This window comes from Chaetodon trifascialis, chromosome 6, assembly GCF_039877785.1.
Source record: "Chaetodon trifascialis isolate fChaTrf1 chromosome 6, fChaTrf1.hap1, whole genome shotgun sequence".
NCBI classification, from domain to species: Eukaryota; Metazoa; Chordata; class Actinopteri; order Chaetodontiformes; family Chaetodontidae; genus Chaetodon; species Chaetodon trifascialis.
Window position 1 is genome coordinate 1,485,937 of NC_092061.1, and position 19,758 is coordinate 1,505,694.

Here is a 19,758-nt window from a genome sequence, read left to right on the forward strand (position 1 = left end):
TGCAGCTTTAAGCCACACCAGGCCGGCCTGCTGATAATTGCCGGCAGTTACTCTGATCTTCTTTGCTCATCTTGTTTTGTTTTTCTCGTTCTTTGTGTCTCTGATCACTCGAACCACTCGTCCATAAACTCCATCATTATATCTGATGCCGCTCCTGTTTCCTTATGCTTTGTTTTAGGGTGGGTGTGCTTTTACCTGCACACATGTGATCACATGGGACCCTCACTTCACAGATCAGATGTTCTCTGGGAGGCTCAACATGATCACAACGTGCCTTAAGGTCGCAAGTTCAAGCCCCGGGCGTTGAACAGCTCATAGCGCCTCACAGACACACGCGACTTCAAGGTTTCAGGATAATTTCGACACTTCTGCTGATGTTTTTCTCGTTTTCCTTCCTCCTCTTCCTCTTTTCATCTTTCTCCTCCTCCTCCTTCTTCTTCTTCTTCTTCTTCTTCTGTGTTATGTAAATGATGAGCTCAGCCTGTAAGGTCACATTTACAAATATACGTAAACAGCTGCTTCATTATCATGGGAGGAAGCAGACAGACCGCCACGCATCTCTTTCAATACATTCATCGTTGCCTCTTTTCTTTGTTTCCTGTCAGCAGGGGGTCATAAACAGGAGGGGGGGTTCCGGCTGTATCCTTCAGTCCGCCCCCCCCCTGCACAGGCCAACCAATAAGAGCCTCTACATCGACAAGGACATGAGCTGTCGCCGCCCGCAGCGTTCGATGGCCGCCCAGCTAGCACAGCTTTTCCTGCTTTAGAAACGAATTCTTCCCTCTGCATGAGTGTTACTCTGCTTTCATGATGGAGCTGTGTGACGAGGTGTGGGGACAACAGGAGGGGACGGACACGGGGCTGCTTTCATCTTTGCCGTGTCAGTCGGCGCAGACGTTTGGCTTCCGCTTCCCCACGTGATTCATAATGACGCTCACAGAAATGATTAGTCCAACTGTACTTCAGCGCAGTATTCAGACGCAGTTTTCCGTACAGACGAATGGTACTGCTCTCAATTGTCTCCACTCGTCAACATGCAGGTCCACTTGGCCTGGACGGTCCCGCCTCTCCACAAAGACAGCAGACATCTGTTCTCATTGTGCTGCTTTGTAAGTCTCATCCATGTCCAATGGCTGGAGCCAATCCCAGCGTGCACAGGACAGGCCTCACACACACACACACACACACACACACACACACACACACACACACACACACACACATACACACACACACACACACACGCAGTCATACTGTCAGTCAGTATGAGCGATCTGCAGTCATCAGTGCACCTGGCTCAGTTTGGGTGATTGTGTGGGTGTTTTGTGTATCTGTGAGATCCATGTATGTTGTTGTGGGTGTTAACCTGTGTGTGTGTGTGTGTGTGTGTGTGTGTGTGTGTGTGTGTGTGTGTGTGTGTGTGTGTGTGTGTGTGTGTGTGTGTAGGCTGATTGGTGAAAACAAGATACACTATCTGTCAATATTCAGCATGACTGCTATTTGCATAATGAGGCACTCCACTTGTGATTTCACTGCTGATGAAGAGCTACACGTTCGCTGAAGGCTGGAGAGGAAGAGGAGGACAGAGCGCCGGCGCGGTGGATGAAGCTCCAGGGTTTGCTTTACTGACACGTTCTTATCTCCACACGTGGAGTCAAACAGGTGGAGGTGCAGGAACACCCACACAAACCCTGTTAACATATGAAACAGGCAAAGAGCTCCTGACGCCTGTACATTAAGATAAAATAGTTAATAATAAATAACTAAAATAAGCAGCATTTAAATCTCCATGAAGCATTTATCCATAAACACATTCAGCACGTTACATTTGTTACGCTGCAACAAGCTCATTTCCCTGCTGAAGGATCAATAAAGGCTAATCTGATCTGATCATTATCATTATTTTCTCTATATCTTTATATCATTGTTGTTTTACTCTCCATTTGTATTTACCCATGGCACTTACACATTTACTACTTTTATTAGTATCACAGTTATCTCATCTTTATAGTTGTGTGTGTAAATTTGTAGTTTTTTTAAATCTGTTTTTGTTTTTTTAAGTAGTTCCTCCTTATTTCTAACTGTGCGATGAGCAGTTTGTACTGCAACTAAGCAATTTTAAGAACTGCATTTAGAGTTATGGATGGAAGTCGAATCTGATGCTAATGCTAATGCTAATGCTAATCTAACGTTTCTGTTTCTATAGACAGTGAGTGGGCAAAGGTTCGCGAACACGACACCACATTTACTGTCCGACATGTTATTTCACAGTTTGAACTGTGGGTGTGATGTTTTCATGATGGTGTCCACAAAATGTTCACGGTAGAAGAAAAGAGTGGCGTTCACGACATTTAGTAAATTCAGAGCAGTGAAAACACTCCAGTCAAAGTCCTCGTACTGAATCTGATTTACATTCGTTTCTGCTAACAATGCGACGTGCTGCATTTTGTCGATGCAGATTTAACAGTTTCGTAACACTTCATCTGTCAGCGAGGACGCGACGTGATGATGATTCATCCGGGATCTCAGTTTCCTGCTCGCCACAGAGGAAAGTGTCTATGACGGCGAATAATTAATGAGTGAACACGCTGAGATGTGGAAGTGTCCACATCCCATCAGACAAATGGTCGGCATGACAGTTTACATGAGCACCAAACTGATGCTGTCGTCATCCTGGATTCAGGATAAAGCTAAGCTAAGCTAAGCTAAGATAAGATAAGCTAAGATAAGTTAAGATAAGATAAGATAAGATAAGATAAGATAAGATAAGATAAGATAAGATAAGATAAGATAAGATAAGATATGTTTCATTGATGGACAGAATCACAAAAAAACAACAAAAAAAAAGTATATTTATCCCAGAAATATCTTCATAGTTTTTAAGTTATTTGTTGTAAGAACATTAATTATGCCAGGGTGTGGTGAATACTCGATGCTGATTGGCTGCAGGGAGTCCATTAATTCCTGATAATGTTCCACTGAAACTGTTCACTGCTCTGAATCAATGAGCAGCCTGTATGTGAGCGAACACAGCATCACGTCATAAGAAGACTGAGGGTCGATATGAACTGTCAGTCAAAGTGATTGACAGCAGACTCCAGACCAGCGCTGAGATGTTTACAGGAGGAGCAGTAAAGACACCAGCGTCCACGTCCACCAGTCTGAGTATCTTAATGACACCAAGCGCAGTCCTTCAGTCCTACAGGACACACGGCCGATCGTTCGTTTGCAGAAAAACTGATTTTAGGACAGTGATGTGATTGGACAGCTAGCTAGAAACAAATTATATCAGTGTGCGCAGTGTTACTGGCTTTGAATCATGCTAGCATAACGTTAGCTTTCTGGCTCATAGCTGAACCAAAGAGTTCTATGAGCTGATTGGACCAGAAACATCTCCTGTTTACTAAAGTAAAGGACATTAATCCCTCACATGACAAAGAAGTAAAGCCACAGGTGATCAGACACTGGGAACAGACACTGGGAACAGACACTGGGAACAGACACTGGGAACAGACACTGGAAGATAACAAACGCTTGTAACTGGGAACTGACCAACATCACCACTAAGCAGCAGAAACAGTCTGCTGACGAGTCTCCAGCCGTCCACGGTCTTTATACTGTGCTGATTGGAACGAGTCCCAGCTGAGGAGGAGGCGGCTCACCTGGAGAGCCACGCCCAGCCTCAGCCGACCCCACACCTCTCCACAGCACATGGAGAAAGTTTCCAAACCACCACAGCATCAATACAAACAGTCAAGTTAAGTTTGTTTCTGCGTTTTTGTTGCTACTGTAATTAAAGTGCTGCTGCTGTTATGGCTCTATTAACTCGAAGGACTCGGTGAAGGCTTAAAGAAAAGCTGAGCCCCAGAGCAAAGCTCCAGATCCACCGGCCGACCTCGGCTCCAGCCGACGACGCCGTCATCACTGACACAAACAGCGTGAGCTTCCTTCACACGGCGGCTTGGCTCTGCATAACAGGGCGACGAGTTTGACGGTGTGAGTGGAGTCGTCCTGTCCGTCCTGTGGCTGCTCCGCCATGTTGAGGGGGCCGGCTGAGGTTTTTCAAGAGCCTGATAACCTGCACCATTGATTCCTGTAAATAGAGCTCACGGTCGTTGGCTTCCACATAAGCGATGATTAATGGAGGTAATTTTCAGACGTCGGGAAGTTCAACTTTAGGATTTGCTTTTTTCCAATTTCACACTTCTACCACGACAGTCTGAGGTTTTCTATCCTCACAGCGGCTCAGAAATTCAGGGCATAATTAAATCTTGTGAATTATGCAAAATTTGAACTATTATTACAAAATGAATTCCTCCATAAAGTGGCCCTTGCTGCTCTTTGGTAAGTGACTGGGAGAAGCCTTTCTGTGAGTGGAACCAGTGTAACATAAATACACCGTTAACCCAGAGAGAAACCTCTCCATTCAGCATCTTTCAAGCATGTTAACAGGAACACGATGGGGTGTCAGCTGGTCCTTTCTCCACCACACAGGCTCCAGGGGCTGCTTTCGGGCCCCTGTCATGGCTTTCCCGTATCTGTTGCGGTAATTGTCACTGAATTGGAAAAAGCCACCGCCAGCGGGCCGACAAACAGCGCTCGACCGAGGATTTACTCACAATTTCCACAATCAAAGAAGGAGCTCGCTCTCCTCACTTCGCGGCCGGACAACTCTTCAGTGATGAATGTTGGAGTCTGTGTGTGTGTGTGTGTGTGTGTGTGTGTGTGTGTGTGTGTGTGTGTGTGTGTGCGTGCGTGGGTGTGTGTGAGTAAGCTGTAGACACAAGTCAGGCCGTGCACGACACCTGCATCCATGACTTGTGGCTCGACTAACACAGCTCGAGCTCATAGCAGCGGCCTTGTTTTCCGCTCACTCCAGACATGGAAATGCATGAAGCCCTCTCTCCGCTATTTCAAGAGTGGCACTGAAATGTGAAGTCGGAGCTAACAGAGATACTTTGGCTAAATGTGGTTGGAAAAACATCACCACTAAAAATGCACTGTGGGCAATAAACCGCTCTGCAGGGGAAAATAGCTTCCATCACTGATTCTGTAATATCTTTAGGAGGACATTAGAGAGTGTGTTAAGCTGCTTTAATACACAGGACGTCATTTGCTTTCAAATGTGGACAATTTCCTTTGAGTCCTTCTGACAGATACCACAGAATCAAGTTTGTGTAACAAAAAAAAAAGTGTGTGCGGTGCGCTAAGAAAACAGAAAGAGTTTAACCAGTGGGTGGAAAAACTACAGCAGCACACGACCTCTCCTCACACCTCTGCACTCTATGGAAATAGAGATTGACTGAGATCCACAAGTCACCAGAAACAGGCAGCTTTCAGTAATGTCAAACATGCACGGGCCGCGGGATCGATACCGAGGCCTGATCTCCATTGACGAGATGCCTCGCCTCCCTCCTCCAGGGATAATCTCACCCACTGATTTATCTGTGGTGGGAACGCTCTGCAGCACATCAGGCTCTTCAGTTCGGAGTCTATTTGTTGCATCAAATTAAAAAAAGTACGTGATACATGCAAATCCATCAAAAAAACAACCAAATAAACCCAGTTGCATCGATCACGTGTTAAAAAGCCTGAAATCAACCCGTGTTTGCCTCACCTGCCCGGCCGCTGCGTGTTTGTGTTATTAAAGCACATCAGTGAGGCTCTCTAAGCTTAAAACTGCGCTGATTTCAATCCAGACCACAACCCCCTGCGACTGGAGGACGTTTGGAAAGCTGCAGTCTGAGCCGGCGAGGGGAAGGAGTCGAAAAAATTCACAAACGCTTTCAAGTGTTTGTTCAGGTGCAGCTGCCTCGCGTTCAAAGCGGCTTCCAGCTCCTCCATTTTCAAGACAGCGGTGAATCCTGACCCCTCGAGGGCAGCGAGCCCGGTCATTAAAACATATCTGAGAGCAGTCAATGCTCACACACAACCGTCAGAAGACAACAGTCTGGGAGTGTGAAGGTTCGGCCTGAATCATCAGCCTCAAACACACAGACCGACGGCTTCTGCGGGTCACGCAGCGCTTTAAGGCTTCACAGACCTCAAAAAGAAGCGATGACGAGCATCATCAGACCTGAAATCACCACAAATGATCAGAAATAATGACAAACAGAATGAAGGAGATTAGAGAGATTTCTTTCTATTTACCAGAGAAGCAGAGTAGGAAACAAATTCAACAATTCTGAGTCCTTCTGGCTTTCTGATTGGTCAGAAACAACAAACGCAGTAACTGAGGAGAGGCTGCAAATAGATGTGACTCTACGCTTTGAGTCCGTGTTATCTCTCTTCCTCTTGTCCTGTTTTATAGGTGTTCTCATTTTTAGATGTGTTTGATATGTGCTGTTATCATCCGTCATTGTTAAATAGAGCCTGCTCTCATGGCTCTCCATGTTTTAAATAAAGCTTAAATTAAAAATAAGAACGTCACAAATCACCGCTTACTGGAAATTGAAGCTCGGCATTAAAATGTGCGCAGACTGAAATAAGAACACGTTACTGTTTCACGCCTTTAACAAGCTGGAATTAACAGGCGTGTTGCTTTGGCAAAGCTATTCTTAAACCTCCCAAATAGAAGGTTAGTGTGGAGTTCGCACGATTAGAGCTGGATGACAGAAAATCAGCCCAACACACGGACAAAACACAGCTTCATCTGCTGAAACACAGTGCTCTCCTAAATGAAAGCTTTAATCCAAATCCTGTACATTTGGTGCCTGAACGACGTTGTTTCATGTGTTAAAATAGTCATTACTGAAGAAGAAAAACATCAGCATAACAGGTGAGCCAGACTTTTCACAGCGCTCTGCCTCAGCTTACTTCCTGATCAGCTCACAGATGGAGCAGATGGACGTAATAGTCGTTAAGCTTTTGTATTCGAGCTAAAGTCACGGATCTTCTATCATAATATTCAGTGGTTTGTCTGTTCTTTGAGTTTGACTGACAGCTGTCACACAATCCAAACGAAGCTGCAAACACTCAGGAGTTAGACCGCACCGAACCCAACGGGCCAATGAAAGCCGCCTGAAGCCTCCACCTGGTGCTGCAGCGTCGAGTCTGGCATCGCTTCAGAAAACGTGACGTTTTCATTTGTAACGTGATGATATCAGATCTGATCTGACGGGACGGGAAGGACAAAAAAACGGATGACATCCATAAATAATCGTCCCACCTCATAACAAAGTTCCCTTCACTCCGGCTCTCAATATTCTCGACATAATCTCGCCTATCTACCAACATTAAAACCAAAATAGAATTTTTATCTCAATATGTCATTCTCAAGTTAATTTGATTGCGGAGAATAATGGCAGGAGAAAGATGAGCTCATCTCCGAGAAAATTGGCTAATTCTGCGAGTCTCTTCTTCGGTTCCCTCTCACGGCTTCCTGCAGATTTCTTCCTCCTGACCAGAACCAGAGCAGGTTTACTTTAAGTGTGAATCTTCCTGCCTCCTCGTGTCTGTCTGCAGGTTACCCAGTTTCTTTTTTTACTGACTGAGGAAACACAGCGAGACGAGGATGTTGGTGGGAAAACATGGCGCTAAAACAGGGAGCGGGGTACCTGGGGAATGAGGACGTGAAGGGAAAGAAAGCCTGAGATCAGTTTGAACAGTCGGAGCACAAATAATCCAACGGGACCGACCCCTCGCGCTGGAACGTGAACTCTTCTTCTTTCCACGACTGCATTTACTTTCATTTTGCCGGCTTGCAGCAGAAAGAAACGTTAGCTTAATATTCGCCTGATGTCTTCAATCTGGAGAGCATTTGAAGTGAAACACCCGGCTGATCAGAGTGCACGACGAGCCTTTCAGAGTAAAAATACTCTGCCGGAACAAAGGGCTGACCCATTTGTTTGATTTGAAAAGGTTACATTGGCACCCAGAGGGAAGACGGAGACGTGGATCCGTCCTCTGCCTCCACCTGTGCACAATGCATGTCACAACAAATTACACGCCAGCAAATACTCAATATTCTGCAGAATGGATTGGCTCAGAATGTGCACACAGCATCCCGGCGGCGGCGGCGATCCTGTGACTTGTCCTGAGGTTGAGATTTTTACTTCTGAGTGAAGTAACTCAGCGCATGTTTGATGTATTTCCATGAAATCCAGAAACTGTATAACACAGACGCTCCCGTTAGTCTCAGCTGGACTCTGTGTTTGCTGTTAATTGGCTAAAGTTAGCATGCTAACAGGTTAAACTGATAATTATAGCTGCAAAACGTTAGCATGTTAGCATCAGTCATTTGCACCCAAACGCATCATTTTTAACTGAAACTGTCTGAAGGATCTGCAGCCTCTGCTGTTCATGTGAATCAGAATCAGATTGTGTGCACATGCAAGGAGTGTTTAAACACTGCACTCAAAGTACTGACACAGAAGAAGACGTGAGAGGACAAACAAAGGACAAAAAAAGACAGAAAAACTAAAGACCAGTGCAGAAATACAAAATAACACTAAACAACATGATCAAGAACGGGTTAGGGTTAAAATCGAAGAACGATTGCAATAAAGGAAATGAACAATGAGCAGGAAACAGGTGAACTGAGGTGAGCAGCTGGTGGTGCTAATGGTGACCAACGAAGAAGAAGAAGCAGAAGAAGACGTAGATGATGGGAAACCACGAGGGAAACATGAAAAAAATGGCGTTTATGTTTGTTTCATGTGCTTCATGTAGGATCGTGATTAACTTTTTAATAGCTGGATTTTTGTGATATTTTGACTGTTTTACAGCTGACTGTGAGAACGTTAGCACGTTAGCACGCTGGCATTAGCGTTTAGCTCAGAGCTCTCGGTCTTGTTGAACTTAGTGTTGCTGCATTTATCTGTTTTCGTGTTTGCAGTGTACAAACCACACAAAAGCAAGAGCACTGCCAAAAAGTAGGTACCAGAACTGTGCCAGGTTATGTTTATTCCGGGGACATCTCCCCCCACACAGGCAGCGGCCTGACAGGCGTTTCATAATAAGCTAAAAGGAGCAGAAGTTGGCAGAGATGCTGCATCATCTCAGTTTGTGCTGACTGACTCACCACTTTGTCCCGTCGCACAGGCCGAGACGCTGCCGCTACGTGATGAAGGCCTTTCACTTTCTGGGGAAATCACAGCAGGTAGACTTAACACTGCATCAAAATCCTTCCCAGCAGATGAAAGACGCCGTCCTGTGTCCACGCAGACGAGGGCGGAGACGCACTAATGTGCCGAGTCAACACTTTGAGCATCGCTGTCGACAGCGACTCCGTCAAACGAACTTAATGACTCTAATTAAAGGAATCATAATAAAACGAGGGCTGAACGGCAGCGACTGCTTCCAGCTGAGCCGAAAAATGAAGGCGGCTGCTGCGAGCATAAAATGTTATGTCTACTATTTTCACGTTGTATTATTCATTCTGTCCTCGGCGCCTGACTTTTCATAAAGTGCCAGATAAGCTGTCAGAGCCCATTATAGCAGAAGTGTCTCTGACTGAGTGAACAGAAGCTTAACGTGGGGGAATCCAGGCCATGTGATCACTGATTGACAGATATGGCCTCATAATGACGCCCGACAAGGAGTGATGGGATTCAGATTTTTGGGAAGTTATGAGAAATTTACTGATTTTGCTTTTTTCAGAGGAAACAATTGAAATCGCTCTTTTGTTCCTGGGCTGTAACTCAGACTGAAGACTTAATGGAAAAATCCACCCTTGGATGCACTTACGCTGTTACATATCATCAGCCGGCGAGGCCCAGCGCACGCCAGGAGTGCTTCTGCACCGAGGTGGCTTCAGATATTCTCTGGGTGCCAAACTTCCCTCAACTCGCCGCCCATGCTTCAGCCTCAGTGTCAGAGAGGGAGGGGGGCTCGTTGCATTCGGCCATACGTCTGCAGAAAGGGCGAGCAGTGATGGCGTGCAGGGAGAGTCACACCCCTCGCTCAGACTGCAGCCTTTCATGGCGCTGCATTGCATTGTGGTCTGTTGGGGCTGCTGTCAGGGGAGAAATTGCTTCCTGTGGCTCTTCTATAATGCATTTCTCTTTTATGATGGATTGCTGAACGCTGCTGTAAAGTTGTGAGCCAATCTTTCAGAGCGTGTGACACCAAAACTAGATGTCCACCCCTGAAGTTACAGCCAGCTGGAAATGTGGCTGTGGACGAGGCGTCACGTCTCCAAACAGCCCAGTCAGCCCAGGAGCAGGAGAGGAAGGAGCCCCCCCCCCCCCCCCCCCCCCCCGCAGAACATTAAAACTGTTTGATGAAGTACTTCCTTCAAGGCATTTTATTAATTGCTCAGATAAAACTGGAAATTGACTATTTAAGACTTTAGACTTCAGGCAACTGTCCTCAAAAGAAAAACAACAGCTTCAGTTCTTTCAGCAAATGTCCCAAAACCATGTTTACATTGAAGTGAATGAGCAGGAACGGCTGCAGGGACGCGACTGCTGCCTTCACTGCAACACCTCAGCCCTCACAAACAGGAAGAGAGGCAATAAAACGAGGGAAATTTTACTTAAAGTAAGCTCAATTATCTGCCAACAGAACAGGAAACTTTATGATTCTGGAAATCCTCGTTTCAGGCGTGAAATGACTCTGAACCAGTCCTGAAGTCTGAGTGAAGAGTTCTTATTGGGATAATTGGGAACAAAAAAGCTGGAAATAAGTGAAAAGCTCCAACATGAAACCTTCCTGGTGAGAAGAACATTTCATCTGACTTTGATCAGATCACTTTTTGCAGCGTTATAGCCCCAAAAGTCAGACAGGAAGTGGAACAGTTTCCCGCCGACAGTCGACGCTGGCTGTCGCTCCCTGATCATGACCCCGTCGTCACCCCGTCGTGACCCCGTCGCCTCAGTCTTTCGTGGCCCAGCCCGCTCCACAGCAGTGTTTTCATTCACGCTGTCAGGTGTCGTCCTGGAGGTCATTACAAACTCCACATTTTCCTCTTTGACGACCAAATACCTGCAAATCTAATTACTGTCTAATTAGCCTCAGCTGTGAACTGTGGTCGGTGCTAATTAGCATGTTAGCATTTAGCTCAAACTGTGCTTAAGCGCGTCCTCTCGGGGCTGCAGACTCCTCGTCTCGCGTCGCCGTTGATGCTCAGTCTGTGTTTTCAGTCACAATCGCAGCTGATTGGTGACGTTCGACGTCTTTGCTGAACTTTGAACTTTCCATCCTTTCACGTCAAAACGCGGGCTGGATTACTTCTAATTAACATGAAATTGGTTTTAGCTGATTCACCACGGCCTGAACAAAATGGCCCTGAACACAAGAGAAGTTTAATAACACATTAAATATTCATCCTGGTTTATGTGTGGCTGCGGGGGGGGGGGGGCTGCAGACTGTGTGACGGCAAAGGAAGAATTAGTTTGATTTATCTCCCTGGTCTTTTTCATTTGTACCCAAATTAGTCTGAGTAAAAATGGGCCCTGTGGTTCCTCCTCATGCTTTATATTTAAAATATTGTCCTAACACGTCCCCGCTCACCTGATTTGTTTGTAACAGACAGGTTAATTTGATCTCAGGCTTAAGTGAAGGACTCGGTTATCGAGCGATATCAAGTGCATATCGGAGTTAATGATGTTGTCAATCAGTCCTGACCTCAATTTAAAAAGGAGGTTTGGAGGTCGGCAAAGCGACGACTTTCATTTCTTCTTCCTCAGCAGCTGAATGTTTTCTCAGAGATGTCGAGCGTCGCTGACTTTGGGCTGCAGCGAGAGGCCGTAATGATCCGTCAGACACAAACAGCAGCTCGTCGTACGTGTTCTGTAAATAAGAACAACCAACCAGAGTGAAATTCAATATCGTCTGTGTTGAAGCGTGGAGGAAGAACATCATATTTTCCGCCTGTGCCAGATTAAGCTATTAGCAGGCTGCGACGTGTGCTATTAGTGCATCATAATGAGAATAATAAAATCATGAAAACATCAGTTGGGTGAAAGAAGAGATGCTAAGATTAATTACTGTGAAACGGCAGAATTGCCGCCTTCACTTTAACAAGCCGTGTTCGATTACAGGCTTTCAGCGCGCCGATCGGCTGCTGCCTCTCCTGCTGCTGAGCTTGTGAAATGTATTCCACCTCCTCACCAGAGCAGACATCACACCTCCGAGAGGAACAGCTGTCAAAAGCCAGAATCGCACATATCGCAGAGTATGTTTATCTGAAGGAGACCTCACCCCCGCACATGGCAGCCCGAGAGGTGCTCAGCACCAAAGATAGGTCTGAGGTCTGATTATGTGCTTTTGTGCTAATGAATCCCACCGCAGCGTTTTTAACTCGGCATGAAATCACAGCCTTCGCTCCAAGGAGGGGGGGCGGCTATAAATGCAGCTACGTGTGTTTTGGGGACGTTTCTTACGTTAAATAAGGCATTTTTAGAGTCTGAGTCTCTCCTGAGTAACATGAGTGAGCTGATGTTGCTGCTGATGTTTGAATTGTTCCATTTAAAGAGTCGTTTTTTGGCTTTCTTAATAAGTGTATTTCCCAAAGTGTTCCTCTAAACCGCTAAATACCAATTATATCTCTGAGCCTGTTGCAGCTCCGAGCAATTTCTACGCCTTGTGTGCAGAGGAGGAAAATATGTTTGAAGCTCAACATTTCTATAATCTTAATGGTATAACCCCGCAGACGGTCCCCAGCGTCACCGAGCCTCTGTGATCTGCTTGATCACACACAGAAATCTATCAGGGACTTTTTTCATGTCACCACTCGCAAAATCATGAGTGACACTTAAAAAACGATGTTGTGTAACAGCCATTACAGCCGATTGGCTTGAAAGCTCAGTCGTCCTGCGTTCGGCTGCGGTGAGCTCATTTCTCTCAGAGTCTTCAGGTGTGATAGAAGCTCAGTCCTCCTCTCTGGACCGTCCAGCCCTGCACTCCCAGTCATTTTCAATTCCACCACAGAAGAAGAAAATGAGAATTAATGGCGCCAAGTGCAGCTTTTCTTACAGAAGCACTAAACACACAAATGACGCATCATCCGTCAAAGAGCGCGTGACGTTTCGTCGCAGTGTGTCGTGATGTTTTATGCGCTGACGGACGTATTTAAGGCACGACATCTTTTCTTAGAGGCGACTTTACTCATGTGGCGAACCTTTATTTGGCAAGCAAACAGCAAATATTGAAAACTGTCAAACTCCCTTCACATGATGGAAGCCTGCCGTCTGTGCATTTACGCACAGATGAAGTGCAAGCTGCCATATTGGCAAGCCCGGGCTGCATATTTCCATCGCTCATCATCTTTGTTTCTCGTTCCTGACGTTTTAAAGACAGGGCTCATATTCTCCAGTCTGAAAATTAAACTAATGTTTGGTGAGTAAGACGTACCCACAGCTGTCCCAGCAAACACTGATTAGATCCATCGCAGCCATTAGTTTTTAATACGACCAGGAGGGGCGCACGGGGGGCCACGCCGCTGGGAAAATGAAAGCAGCTCCCTGGATGATTAGAGCTGCGCTGGCCTGAGCTGCTGCTTTAAAAGCCGGCTGCTCATCAGAGTGTGAGCATTACAACAGCCTGAAGAACGAGCGAAGCTGAGAATTGTAATTATTTGGAGTCCAGTCTTTCAGCTGGATGCAGCAGCGGCGGCAAATCTTCCTCTCTGGCCTCTCACAGCCCACCTTAATTATCTGCGAGCAGGATCTCCTCACCTTATTAATGCCTGCAAATGCTGCCCGAGTACGAGAATCCCCTTTGGCTGAGACGGAGGGATTTTTTCACCTTAATATTTTCTGAACTAACTTTGCAGAGGATGATCTGTGGGTGGACAGCTGCTCTGTGAGCGCAGAAGTGGATGCATAGAAAGGAGAGAGGGCTTTTCTTAATAATGTGCCACAGGAAGAGCACGGAGAGGCGCACTTCAAAGTGTTCATCAAAATTCACACTCGCCAAGTCGAGTTCGCGGCGTTGGAGCCAACCTGCTGAGCTGTGCTGGAGGAAATCTATAGAAACAAATTTACTCCGAGTCAGTCGGTCTGGGCATGTGCAGAAGATAACAGGCTTCAATTACAAAGCTCTTTCTCCTAATTGAAAAGGCAGCTAATAGCTTAAGTGCTCGCTATCTGGGATAGCTAAAACACGGTGCGGGGGCTCGCCGGGTCGGGGCCTTCGCAGTATGCTTCAGACTGTGAGTTTGAAGCTTTTTTCAGATGCAACATCTCCACTTCTCTCCGCTCTCCGCTGTGTGCCATTCAATAAAAGTGAAACGCCGTCTCACATATCAGCAGAGATTTGCTGCACTGGCCGTATTGTGATGCAAATCGTTCTCGACGCTGTCGCTGCACAGCGCGGCCGCTCGTACACACCAGCTACACGGCTAATAAACACGGATGGACTAATGCGGCCGATTCAAACCGTCTGAAAAGCACCACTCCAACCTTAACGTGCATAAAACCTGGAGGTGGAAGTGAAAGTCAGACGCCGCTCGGTGTGTTCTGAGCTTTGCTGTGTTTGGCACAAAATATAACACACACACACACACACACACACACACACACACACACACACACACACACACACACACACAAAAATCCCATCACATTTTTAACTACTCAGGCTGCTCCCCGAGCTGTAGAGGGCAAGGAATAACAAAGCTGAGGGAAGTCTCGGCTCCTTACCTCTGATGGGCTATTAGTTATTCTAGCTAGCAGAAGCCCCATTAGGTCTGCCATTTAATGCTCCCACGCCACATTCCCACGTGAAAGCTACAAGATTGATGCGACGGCCATCTCACCTCCAGCTTCTGCCGTGTTTGAGAAATGCTCCGCCGCACATAATCTGACAAACAGCTGATTTAGCTCCCGTGCAGCTCGCAGCGTAGCGTCACATCACCCAGAACAATGAAGCGCATCGGTGCCAGCCTCGCTGGCAACTTCAGGACAGGACACAGCGGGAGTGTAAGCGGTGCTACGGCACGATCCTCAGAAACATACTGGAAAGACATTTACAGGGTCCACGCAGAATACAGGAAATGAGCTGCAGTTTGAGATAAAACTTCGACCGTGAGCTGCGCTGACAGATACAACAGAGGAAGAAAAATGTCTGCTGTACTTCTCAGTGACTCTGGTTAGTCCGACAAGGTGAAGCTCAGGTTCCTGAGACACGTCTTTCCCAGCACAACATGTCCTGTTAATCACACTTAGCCATACTGCCAGAGGACGAAAGCCGCTGGACAGAGAGAGACAGATGTGTGGAATTAGAGGGGGAAAGAATACAGAGGCAGAAAGCGTCCAATCACAGAAGAGCAAACCGATCGGTCTCTGTGTCTGTCCCCATCGTCCAGCGGGTCAGAGTCCGGCCTGAGGACGACAAACTCTTCGGAGTTTCAGCTTGTGTTGGCCAATAGTTCCTCTGTATCTGAGGAAGCAGCATAATGCAGTTGATTTCTGCAGTGCTACACAAAAGCCAAACTAAACCGAACCCAAAAACGCATAATTTATCTTTCATTTGGCTGCAGGCTGTTCAACTGTTCTCAGCCTGCGGTGACTGTTTCAACTTTGGAAATTCAACTAGTGAGTAAAATCTTACGTATGTGGCTGCTGCAAGCTGAGATGGAGATGATCAGCTGGTGTGGTTGTAAATACCTCCATATTTAATACAGCAACAGACAAACGTCAGGACTCACATGACTCGTGTGTTTGCTGCTCCGGCTGTCGCAGCAAACACACGGGATAAGGGAGGACCAACTGCACGGCGACTTGATCGAACGCGTCCGCTCTGGACTGGAAGCCGTTTAACAGACTGACGGTAATACACAGATTCATCAATGAGCTCCTTTGTGTCAGGGGTGAAGGATGAACCCGGTTTGTTTATCCTGCATCTCACTGTACCTGAGTTATCCAGGGAGAGCGGCTGCGACTGCAGCTCCAGCTAATGGGAATCATATTTTAGCAATAAGCCTGCCTGATCCAGAACAGCAGCCGGGTGCTCATGTGGAACTGAACAAACCAGCGCATCGCAAAACAAGTCACCATGCACTGACCTTTACTTCCTTATCCCAAAACAGACAAGAGTAGAGGAGAAAAAAGGCTTTTTCTCCGCAGATTGTTAGAAAATTTACCTCTCATGCCTCGCAGTGGAAATGGATTTTTGGAGGGCAACGGTCATACCTCGCATTCCCTGGAGCCTGAGATGGTGTATGTGTAAGGTCCAGTCCCATTAACCAGCACATCCATAGTCTCTGAGTGTGAAGGCTTGTAGTCCACATAGTACTCTTGCAGCGGTGAATTAAGGGAGCGCTCGGTCTCACGAGCCTTTTTCTGCCGCTTTTTAACCGCCGAGCGCTGCTGGAGCTGTTTGATGCTGCTGGGATAGCGCTTCCACGAGACATAGATAACCAGCAGAATTATAGCCACAGATAAGAGGAGGGCCACGCTTCCTGCTATGATCTTGTGGAAGGACACGTACTCAGTGTCTGGCAATGGGACAGTGGGGGAGGCCTCGGAAGGAGCAGGGGAGGCTGTCCTGTTCCAGATCAGCTTCTTATCCCCCGCAGACTGTGTGGGAAGAGGCGGCAGCTCAGGCGGGAATGCAGGAGTGACGGGCGACGTCGTCGAGGGGACGGGGGTGGGTGTTGCTGTACAGATGTTGTACGTCTCCACCACGTCGGTCACCTTCTCTCCTTGGGCCTCCTTAGGGCCCGCACAGATCATAGTGGACTCCTTGTTGCCCTTAAAGGCCTGGAGCCAGGCCACCAGGGGGCATATGTTGGGGTTACAGTACCACAGATTACCAGCCAGACTGATGGTGGTGAGGGAGATCCAAGCCTCCACCGTCTGCTGGGACACATTGCTGAGTTTGTTGGAGTCCAGGTTAAGAGTCTGCAGGTTAGGGAGGCATTGAAATGTACTCGGGTCCAACACCTGGAGCTCATTTCCTGAGAGGTCCAGCTTTTGCAAGGACGTCCACATCCAGGGCAGACCCTGGGTCAGCAGTTTGATACGGTTCCACTGCAGGTAGAGCGCCCTCAGGTTCGTCAGGCGGGGGAAGTGAGCAAAGTTTATCTTTGAGAACTGGTTGTGCTCCAGATGAAGCTCGATGAGCTTGAGGAGTCCCGCGAAGGCGTTCCGCGTGAGGCTCCGGAGCCTGTTGTAGCCGATGTCGAGAAACTCCAGGTTGCGGCAGTCGAGAAAAACTCGCATCGGGACGGTTTTTAAGGAGTTTGACCTCAAGTGTAAACTGAGGAGTTTCCGCAGACCCACAAACTGATTAGGCTGGAGAACCTGCAGTTTATTGTAGGAAAGGTCAAGATTGCGTAAGTTGGGAACGTCGTGGAAGGTGTTGTTCTTCAGCAGTGTGATCTTATTGGAGCTGAGGATCAGCTCTTTGAGCCTGCGTATCCCGTGGAAAGCCTGGCCATCCACAGCACTGATGTAATTGTGGTCGAGGTAGAGCCAAACCAGTTGACTCAGGCCTGCAAACTGGTGGGCTCTGAGGTTGGCCAGGCTGTTGTAGCGCAGGGAGAGGCCCTGTGTGCTGACAGAGACATTGCTCGGCACGTCGCGGAAGGCGTTGGATTCACAGTATATTATTTTCCCATCACATCTACAGCTCTGGGGGCAGGGACGCTCGCGGATGGCGCTCGGAGCAGCAAGCAGCCAGGCGGGCACCACCACGGTGAACACAAGCCATCTGAAAAGCACAAGAAGTCCTGCAGACACACAGAAAAGTGAGAGACTTCAGAGCTTCAAACATCAAACCAGGAGCAGAATACACAGAACCAACAGACGACGAATGAAACTGAAGCAGGGAACCAAACGTTAGAACACACACACACACACACACACACACACACACACACACACACACACACACACACACACACACACACACACACACACACTTCCACTCATGATCACAGTCAAAGTCATGTTCCTCACACACTGGAAAGGTGATTGATGCCCATCAGGCTTTATTCGTCTAATAGTTGTTGAGAGACAAGCCTGCTTCAGATCCCGCAGCCTGCAGTCATCATTCACCACCCGCACCGGGCAGAGACACCAGCCACATTAGCTTTAAGTGGACAGTAATTAGACAGAACACTGGAGACTTTGCGCAGACATGCGGACCATAAGTACCTTGCGGAACAGCCTACATACCCATATTTGCGCGGTGTCGGCTTCTCCTCATGTTCAGCGCTCTCTGTTGCACGCGTCCCAGGTCCACATGTTAGACACACTCAGCGTTTGGTCCAAACAGCTGGACACGCACCCAGGACGCCTGTCTTCACGGGAAAAATACGCACTTTGCGCCGCAGCCAGATCCGCTTAGCGCACGGCCGCACACCTGTCGGAGACGTGGGGAGCTCCAGAAGGTGTGCATCAAGCTCTGCCCGTAGTTTCCTGCGTTACCGCACAACATGAGCCTGATGGAGCATATTCACACCGCCGCCTTTCACAGCCGTGAATGGACGCGCTCAAGCTCGCAGCCTCGGGAGAATGATGGATACATGACATCTGAAATACATGTTAAACACCGAGTCGACAATTGTTCAATGGAGGCTAAGTGGCAGAAAAGACACCAAGAGAAGAAATCTGAGAGGAAAAACTGCCGTCCGGACCCGACAAGTTGGATGTATCCAGCCTGAGAGGAGGGAAGGCGCAGCGTGCTGTGGATTAGAGCCGCTGGCCGCGGCATCAAGAATAAATGAGTTGTATAGCAACAGGAACGATGTGCTGCTGGATTACACTGAGCTCACACTCCTCGTTTCAGGACTTGAGATGCCCTCTCCTGGTCACCGAGCGACTCTCCGCAGCCCACACCAAACCAGACTCCATTGTCCCCGTGAGCTCAGGCTGCATATCAATGAAGGCGGAGGAGCTGAAGTCTGCTTGCTCCGCTTTTAGATCTCTGTGGAGACGCTGTGCCGGTCAGACGCCCCCGAGCAGCCCATAAACGAGCACTTTCACATCCAACAAACAGGGACGGAAAGAGTTTGTCACTGTTTTGGCCTAAATTTAGATGCAGCACACACGACAAGTGCTCACTGCCCCATTTAATGCATTTAATGCACATTTATTCATCAGTAATAATACTCCAAATGTGTGCGCGTGTGCGTTTGGATACTATTACTGATGCATCTGAGGACCATTTGGATGCTTTGATTTATTCCTTTTTATATTGGACAGTTTAATGCATCATCCTTTAGAAGCTCATGTTTTGTATCTTAATTTGCATTTAACTGGTAATTATGCAAATACATGTACATGGCTGAAAGTAGAACAGAAGTACTCTGCTCAAAATGCTAAAAGTGGCTTAAAATGGGAATGTAAAGTAGCATACCTCAAAAAATGGATTACAAACTGAATGATTTCCCTCACTGGTAGTTCAGTGACATGCTGCATCCCTGCGCTGTCCGCCTGCACTTCAGGTGTGTTCGTCTCACCTGGAGCAGCATCAGTGTGTGCAGCCGCTGCTTGACCCCCTCTGATGTTAGTGTGATCCTTAATTAGTGTTTCATAGGCAGAGAGGTCTGCCATGAAAAGGTCAGCTTGTCAAGCTCCAGTTTGAGTCACCATGAAAAACAGAAACCAGAGAGAAAAGCATGAACTCTGTCTTTGTCTAAAGGATCCAAATGTCGCAGTTTACAAGTAAACAAACATAGTTTCTGATGAACAATAAGAGCTTTGTTTGAAATGTAATCAGAAATACGACACGGTGCAGGTTGATCATGCAGAGGGACGCAGCAGATTTTTCTCATTTACATTAAATCTAATTTCTTTTCATCTAAGACGAGGATGAAGCTCAGAGGGTGTCTTCCTCTCCTACGCTGAAATGCCTCGTGCGTAAACA

At 47.3% G+C, this 19,758-nt stretch overlaps 1 protein-coding gene across 2 annotated transcripts in view; it reads right to left on the reverse strand.

Moving 5' to 3' along the window:
* LOC139333046 (leucine-rich repeat transmembrane neuronal protein 4) overlaps positions 1-18,614 on the reverse strand; it is a 41,643-nt gene extending 23,029 nt beyond the window's left edge. Inside the window, exons 1-2 of one of the 2 annotated variants that reach the window (XM_070965290.1) lie at positions 18,066-18,614; positions 16,028-17,617 (exon numbers count right to left, since the gene is read on the reverse strand). In XM_070965290.1, the coding sequence (XP_070821391.1) occupies positions 16,071-17,617; positions 18,066-18,096 (1,578 nt within the window). In that variant the 5' untranslated portion in view covers positions 18,097-18,614 and the 3' untranslated portion in view covers positions 16,028-16,070. The remainder of the gene's footprint in view (positions 1-16,027; positions 17,618-18,065) is intronic. The other variant, XM_070965289.1, reaches the window with a different exon arrangement.
* Between the last annotated feature and the right edge of the window lie 1,144 nt (positions 18,615-19,758).